The sequence below is a fragment of the Calidris pugnax genome, unplaced genomic scaffold (genome assembly GCF_001431845.1).
Source record: "Calidris pugnax isolate Ruff unplaced genomic scaffold, ASM143184v1 scaffold63, whole genome shotgun sequence".
NCBI classification, from domain to species: domain Eukaryota; kingdom Metazoa; phylum Chordata; class Aves; order Charadriiformes; family Scolopacidae; genus Calidris; species Calidris pugnax.
Window position 1 is genome coordinate 7,337,564 of NW_015090852.1, and position 8,608 is coordinate 7,346,171.

The following is an 8,608-nucleotide window of genomic DNA, read 5'->3' on the forward strand; positions in this document are numbered from 1 at the left end:
TTTAGGGATATAAAATTCATCATCTAAAATGTGTGTTAGTTGCTGAAGAATCTAACTTTTTGACACCAAAAAGGAAGGACTATGTACAGCATTAAATGGATAGTTGTTTCTGTAGGGCCTTGGCTCTAACCTAACTAAAACAGTGTAATGGTTATAGTAAAAACTAAAAATACCTGCTTTAATTGATGGTGTAATCCAGAAGTAAACATAGTACATTCCGTCCTTTGTGAACAGCAACTAAAGAGACCATGTGCCTGATCAGTACATTGTGAACAGAGTAACTTCGTGTTGCTCTGTGTTAGCAATTATGTGAAGTAGTTACATCTATATTCTGCAGGAAAAAAAAAAGACTGAGACATTAAGATTCTCAGCAGAACCGCAACACTGAATATTCTTGTAAGTATATACTTTTTTTTAAAGTATAGCTGTTTCTTCTTTGACATTGATTATTGAATGTCCCTACTTAAGATCCCAATTTAACAAACAATAGTGTATAGCATGTAGCTAATGGAAAACATGTTTCATTGTGACTATTATCATATTTTCTATGGGAAAACATTGGGGTTTTTTGTTGTTGTGGAACAGCCATCTGTTAAAGCAATAATATTATTGCCTGAATACCGTGAAATGTTTTTCAATGTGAATAGTTTACGGATTTTGAGCTATGAAAATGGTGTTTAAGAAGCATGTTTCATGTGATTAAGCAGTGTATTTAAGCTTTTTGTCCTGAAATTGATCATGTTTGTATAGACTTAGTTGCAAGGCCTGAAATCATAAGGATTTCAGTTTTTTTCCCAGATATCTTTTTTTTTTTTTTTCTTTTTTATTTTAAAACTGTTATTTTAAAGGCTATTCCAGTGAAAAGTCAGCAGTGAGCTCTGATTCCTTTTCAGGAGTAGGTCCTCTGCTCTGATTTTACTATCAGAGTTGTGGGTAGTCTCACCTCCTCTAGCAGGCTGGAGGAAACCAACTAAAAAGCTGAGTGCTGATTGTGGGGTGTGAGCTTCTGTTGGGGTGCATTGCATTTTGGGCTACTTTGTGACTTTGTGTGATGTTTAGGTGTGTGGGCAGGTATCAGAGAGCTTTGACGTGTGGCCACTAAGGAAGTGAGGCCTGTGTATGAAGAAAGGAAAAGGTGTTATTCCCAGTTCAGGCAGTTACAGTTTGGTAAGATGATTTACTGGTGAGGGTTTATCTTCCTTTTGCTGTATGGTGGACTCAGTGCATGGAGTAAATAGTGTCAATTAAGGGACTTGCTATGCAATTGGAATTTCAAATGAAAAACGGGTTGTGTTGACTGTTTCCCCTAATAGTTCATCCTGCATCTTTTGTATTTAGGTGGCACCTACTGTTCTGATCAACTGAAAAAGACATTTAAAGCATTAGTGGTTAACCAAAAGTCTTCTCATACCTGCCAAGTATTAGCAACCATAAGTCTAAGATTTGGTGTATATGCTTGTGTTCCTGTGATCATCATTGTGTACAGGTTGGCCTGAATCCAAATGATTTTCGTCTTCAAAACGGTTAAATTCATCTTTGCAAGATAAATGATTCAGAGAGTCTTTCACTGTTACTATCTTTGCCAAGTGGTACAGTGAAGACAAGAAGTCCTTTCCTCCTACATGATCAGTGTGAGAGCGGTTAAAAACATTAGTTGTGTTTGGCACTTCGGAATTTTTGGGTGGTGATGGTTTAGTTGGCTTCCCTCTCACTTGATCTGTTGTCTGTTTCCATGAACCAATGTGTATCATGGTGATGGATTTGCAGAAGAAGGTCATCAAATCACTTGTTTAAATATGTGATAGACATGTCACATTTAAATGTGTTCTGTATTTGCTTTTTGGTTTTTAAACAAGTGATGACTCTTTGGCAGTATTTTTAGTGTCTTTTCACCATAAATTAGAACTTGAAAACCATCTTTGGAAGAGTAGTAATTATTGTATCAATTTAAATTTAAAGATGATAAATATTATACCTCTATGTTTTGATCTCTGGAGTTTATTATCAAGGTGAAAGGCATGCCTCACTGTGAAAACAAGTCTTCAAGGAGCAAAATGTATTTCTTGCTTATGTTGATAAACATAAGCAAAAGATTCATTTTGCATCCTTGGCGTTTTTTTGCATCTTTGGCATTTGTATGATCAAAATGCCGGATTACTCTAAAATGTGATTCTATCATGCAGTCTTCAAAGACAAAAACAAGTTAAAAAAAGAAAAGAACTTCCATATATGGACAAAAAAATACTGATTTTTACCTTTCCTCTGCAAAAGTAACAATAAATCCACAAGTTAATAATCTTTCCATGCTTCCTATGGTAGAACATTTTTTTTACCTCTTTAGTTTGCTTGCTTTGATTATAAAAATGAGCCGGAGAGGACAAAGCCACTGGCAGTGGTAATGATGTGACTTCTCCCTTTTCTACCTTTTCCTCAAATTTAAAAGGAAAAAAAAAAAAAAGAGACAAATTCCCAAACACTTCCAATCAGTGTGTCTGACCATTCAGATAAAATGAGTGGGTTACATAGTACCTGCAAAAACATACATCATCTAAACGTTTCATCTTAGGCTTCATTAGTCTTGGATAAATATCTGCAATAGAATGATGGAATCATAGAATGGCTTGGGTTGGAAGGGACCTTAAAGATCATCTAGTTCCACCCCCCCCCGCCCTGGGCAGGGACACCTCCCACTAGACCAAGTTGCTCAAAGCCCCATCCAGCCTGGCCTTGAACAGTTCCAGGGATGGGGCATCCACAGCTTCTCTGGGCAACCTGTTCCAGTGTCTCACCACCCTCACTGTAAAGAATTTCTTCCTAATATCTAAGTCTTCCCTCTTTCAGTTTAAAACCATTACCTCTCATCCTATCACTACACTCCCTGATAAAGAGTCCCTCCCCGTCTCACCCTTAGGCCCCCTTTAAGTGCTGGAAGGCTTCCAGCAGCCTTCTGTTCTCCAAAAGATCAAACCCAACTCTCTCAGCCTGTCCTCATAGAAGAGGTGCTCCAGCCCTCTGATTATCTTTGTGGCCCTCCTTTGGACTCGCTGCAGCAGATCGATGTCCTTCTCATGTTGGGTTCCCCAGAGCTGGACATAGTACTCCAGGTGGAGTTTTACAAGAGTCGGGTAGAATCACCTCCCTCAACATGTTGGCTGCGCTTCTTTAGGTGCAGCCCAGGATGCAGTTGGCTTTCTGGGCTGCCAGTGCAAATTGGTGGGTCATGTTGAGCTTCTTATCAACCAACACCCCCAAGTCCTTCTCAAGGAATCAGTGTCAAATGCATTGTGCAGGTCCAGGTAGATGATGTCAGTTGCTCTTCCTTACTGACCAATGCTGTAACCCCATTGTAGAAGGCCACCAAATTTGTCGGACGTGATTTGCCCTTAGTGAGGCCATGTTGACTGTCACTCATCATTTCCGGTGTGCCTGGGGCAAGATATTGAGAAAGTTTGCAAAGCTATTTTATCTATTAGTGACATTACCACACTGATGCTGTAACAGTGACAGCAGTACTGTGAACACAAGCTATCTGGCAGAGTTTCTTATATGTTTGCAGTATATAGATTTATCAGAATAAATTTATCACAGGAAATTTCCCAATATTAGAGATTAAGAGGTATCAGAAAAGTGTTTTATGTCAAGGCATCTCTAGACTTTTTGGGATTTGGAGCAGGAAATAGGAAAATAAATAAATAAAAAAGAATTTAAAAAGCAAGAATAGGTTTCTAGTCAGACACGTGACTCTTTTTCCTCTGAAGGTCTTGGCAGATTTGACCAGGCAGAGACACTTCATGTTTGTATGGTCAAAAAGCTGTTCAGGGTTTGCCTCCTGTTTGTATACAAGTCCATTTCGTTGTTTGCATTTGAAGTTGCCAATGAACTTTCTGTTGCCTTCATCTGAACAGAAATGCCCTCACGGGCACCACTGAAACTGGGTGCTGCATCTGATATCCCTCAGCAAAATGTCACGTGGCCTAACAAAAGATTAGTTTAGCTGAGAAAAAAGCCTAATAAGTGTTTGCATTTTTGTCTCTCCTGTTCTTCCTAATAATGATTCTGGACATTTTGCAACCCTTATTATTGGTAAGAGCCTTGTGTTCCTCTGTTGGGAACTTGACAGGCATCTTTCCTCCTATCTTAGGAGATAGGATAGGAGAGGTTCATAGTTGGGAACAGAGGCTGTGCTTTTAATATCGTATCTCAAAGCCCTCTTAGGTAGCTTAACAGAATGTAATAAGTGTTGGTGTTTAGCTTTTTTCTAGTTATATAGAATTACTGTTGCATACTCATTTTGCATTAATTTATCTGTAGATTTTACTAAAGAGTAGGCGTGCAGTGGTTTTAACTCTTCTGCTGATCTATCTCCCGTGCTGCCTGTAGGTCTAAGGTACTGGCCAGTGATAGATATGTAGTTAAACAAGTGTTTGGTGCCTGTGAAGAATAATGGGATGATGCGGTTTTTATCAGACAGAGCCATTTGTCTAACTTCAATAGTTTAATGCACGTCTTTTAGTAATAAGTTCAGATGTGTGTAGTGATTTATTTTATTTTATAGAACAGCTGAACATTTCTTTCCGAAACAGTGCAGGGCTGGAATAGTTAAATTTCAGTAAACTCAAGCATGCAAATGAGAAAACGAATTCTTCAGTTCCTCTGCTGATGTTTGTTGATCATAAATACAGATTGAATTACAGTGTAATGACTGTATTTCTCTTTCCAGGACATAAGGGACGCTTTTATGTGACAGAATGGATGAACAGTCACAAGGCATGCAGGGGCCTACTGCTCCACCATTTCAGCCACAGGTACTTTTTGGTTGTGTTTTTTTTATTTTATTTTTTATTTAAATAGTTACTCAAGAGTGGATGTTATGATTTCTTAAAAAGAAAGATAAATTAGAAAACATTATTTCTTGTGGGGACAAAGAGGCTGTAAAGAGATAGAATGTATTCTGGTGACCTTTAAATTAATTAAATATCAGTCTTCTATTTAATAGAAAATAATTACTCTTCATTTTTGCCTCCTACTGCTTCACTAACTTTGAGGGGTTGGAGTGGGAGTGGGAAGCAAAGATGAAGGTAGTTGTTTTCCTGAGAAATGGTGCGCTGTTAAACATTATATGTTTTGAATTTGTATCAGAATTACCATATTTATTTCAGCCTGTTACCTTGCTCGTTCTCTTCTTATACTTCCTGATGCTGCTATTATATGAATTAGTGCCATTACGTGTTGAAACCAGGCAAGAGAAATTTCCAGTAGCTGTGGTTCTGTTAGAAAGAAGATGCATGAGGAATTTAATCTGATAAGAGATAATATTGGGATACTGCTTTTTGACATTTTTAGGAGATAATTCTTTGAATGGAGTGCAAGAGCCTGGAGGGGAATACCTTAGAAGTATTTACTGTGGTGACTGTTCCAAATTAAAAGCTGGACTGTTCTTTACAAAGCTGGAACCTACATTTTGTAATTTTCTTGTTAACAGCATAGGTGATAGGGCAGTTTGTGCCCTTTATTTAAAAAAAACCTAAGGTGAATTCTAGTTTGTGAAACGTAGTAAATTTACAATAACCAGCTTTCTTTTACTATATCATTGTGATACCAAAAAAATCTGGATTTAATAGCATTTATACCAATGCAAAACAGTTAAAATTTTAATACAAATGTGTAGCTATGCATGCAGATATTTTGAGAAAATACATTTGTAATTTTGAAACAAACAAATACTTAAAGTTCATATTTTGAATATCATAAAGGGTCCCCATTATTATTACAATTTTTTTCTTTCCTGACTAAAGACAAAACAGGACACAGCTCATTTAAGGTTTCTGTATTTCTAGGAAACCTTCCTATGCTTTCCATTTGCTGACTACAAACGGGTTTCATATTTCCTCATCTGTCTACTGAATATCTGAATACCTGTTTCTGATTCACAGAATCAACTTTTTGAGGACTGGTTCAATTTTAGGAATATGACTCTAACCTACAAATTCAGTTTAGTATGCTAGTATATACTAGTAAAATATGCTTCTAGTTTTACTATTCCAAGTAATATGGCTCATCTACAGGTATCCAGTTTCCTCTGCAGTAAACTAAGGACAGCCTAAAAGCAATACTGCTGTAATCAACTAAACACTTTCTACAAAAGAAGAAACTAATGTTTATTCCAAGCTTTGATTAACTGACAAGCATTTTCATAATCTGTGTCTCATTATTTTGTTTTAAATCAATTACTGTGTAAACTGCACTAAATGTGATTTTTGGGATTTGATTTTTCTTAAGATGAAAGGTTTTGGGTTTGTGGATCTGAGCTGGACCTGCATCAGAGTATTAACTGTTTTGCATTTCAGGGGATAAGGAGTGAAGGGGAGCAGGCATGCTCTGATAGTCATATTGCCAGAGTAATGTTAAAATAGTCATTCAGTGACATTCTCGTCTTGTTAATCCAAATTGTTTTTCCTGTGAGTCAGATAGGTACTTTAATTCTTATGGATTTCTCTGCTAACGGATCATGCTTATGGTGAAAACTAGTAATGAAAAGAGGTTACTATATTAATTGCTGATACGTTTAGGAGAAGCAAGAACTAAAATTGAAAATACAACAAGTTGTGAGCAGGAGGTGAGGTAATGATTTATGAAGAATTGTGTGTCAGGTTTTGATAAATCTGGGAATATCTTCTAATTATCTAGGTCATTATATTGTATAAATATACGCCGATATTCATAGCAAATTAAATTAGCCTAATCACTGAAAATTGCTGATGGAGGAGCATGAGAATATTTAGCCAAACAGTGTAATGGCTTAGTCTCAATTAGTCTTGAAACACCATTTCACAAAATCACACAATGGTTGAGGTCGAAAGAAACTCTGAAGGTCATTAACCTTCCTGCTTAAGCAGGACCTCCTAGAGCACGTTTTTCAGGACCGTGTTCAGACTGCTTTTGAATATCTCTAAGGAAGGAGACTCTGCAACCTCCCTGGGCAACCTGTGCCACAACTGAGTCACCCTCACAGTGAAAAACTGTTTCCTGAAGTTCAGACAAAACCTTCTGTGTGGTCTGTGACCATTGCTGCTTGTCCTGTACACACCACTGAAGAGAGCCTGGCTCTGTCTTCTTAACTCCATCCCTTCAGCTATTTGTACACATTCAACATCTCCCCTGAACCTTCGTTTCTCTAGGCAACGTTCCCAGTGCTTTCAGCCTTTCCTTATATGAGAGATGTGCCAGTGCTCTGATCATTAGTGGTCCTTTGCTGGACTCTCTGCAGTATGTATGTCCAGTATGGGCAGCCCAAAACTGGACACAGCACTCCAGACATGGCCTCACCAATGCTGAGTAGGGGAGAAGGATCACATCCCTTGACCTGCTGGTAACACTGTTCCTAATGCAGTCCAGGACACCATTAGCCTTCTTTGCCACAAGGGCACATTGCTGGCTTATGTTCAACTTGGTTTCCACTGGAATCCCCAGCATTTGGCTTGCAAAGCTGTTTTCTAGTAGGTCAGCGCCCAGCATGTACTGGTGCATGGGGTTATTGCTGCCCAGTTGCAGGGCTCTGCTCTTCTCTGTGTTGAATGGCATGAGTTTCCTGTCAGCCCCTTTCTCCACCCTGTTGAGGTCTCTCTGGATGCATCATGACCCTCTGCTGATGACACAAAACTGAGACGAATAGCCAACACAACAAACTTGCTGAGGGTATGTATTGCCCTATCTTCCAGATCATTAATGAAGATGTTAAGCAGGATTGGACCCCTGTGGTACACTGCTAGTTACTGGCTTCCAACTAGACTTTGTGCCATTAGGAGTTCATTTTCTATTTGGAATTGTTATTTACCAAGTTAAAATGCTGTACTTCATTACATTGTAAGGACGTTTTGAAAGTGAGGATATCAGAGTATTCACAGACCTCTCACATACTGTGAAAAGGATTATGCAAGAAGGTAGGAGAATATGGAGAAGCAGTCTGATACAGTAGACTTCAAATTCTAGAACTTTCTCAAGAGCGAAATGGGAGATTTTTAGCATCTGAAGAGAGAAAAATGTGACTCTGTAACGACCTGAAAAACCAAAGGCAGCATGTATCCCTTACTGGTTTTTTTTTGGTTTGGGTTTTTTTTTTTTCTCCTTCCCGAAGTTGAAGAACAATAGTTTATCAAGTCTCTTCTTATACAGAAGACATTCCATATCTCTGCTCAGTATTGCTGTTGTGCTCTTTGTTTCCTAGTTTCCCTACCTTCCCCTCCAAGCGAGGGCTCGGAGCTCTGTGCAGCGTTCAGTGCGCACACAGTAGACTGAAGTAGTGAAACATTTTGTTTTCTGTTTCATTCAAATGTTTTTCCTAAAAATGTCTTAATTTTCTTTTTGATGGTGACTGACCAAGCAGTTTAACTCTTCAAGGGAGTCTTTCCATGGTATTTTGTAGATCTTTTTCCTGTGTGGTAATAGCTAATTTAAAAATCATGATTCTCTTTCTTGAGAGTTGTATTTCACATTGTTTCTGATTGCTGGCCTTGGGATGCTGGTACTGAGTGCCAGGATGGAAAACTTACTAGAATCATCTGCAAGGCTTTGCAGTCATATTTTGAACTGGTTGTCTTGGATAACTTTG

General features: G+C 38.3%; 1 protein-coding gene across 2 annotated transcripts in view; it reads left to right on the forward strand.

The window, feature by feature from the left end:
* Nucleotides 1–277: 277 nt before the first annotated feature.
* NEK7 (NIMA-related kinase 7) overlaps nucleotides 278–8,608 on the forward strand; it is a 66,732-nt gene continuing 58,401 nt past the window's right edge. For both annotated transcript variants that reach the window (XR_001412229.1, XM_014943485.1), the window contains exons 1-2: nucleotides 278–396; nucleotides 4,721–4,805. Coding sequence is in view for 1 of the 2 variants with exons in the window: in XM_014943485.1 (XP_014798971.1) it covers nucleotides 4,749–4,805 (57 nt within the window). In the remaining variant the exon portion in view is untranslated. The remainder of the gene's footprint in view (nucleotides 397–4,720; nucleotides 4,806–8,608) is intronic.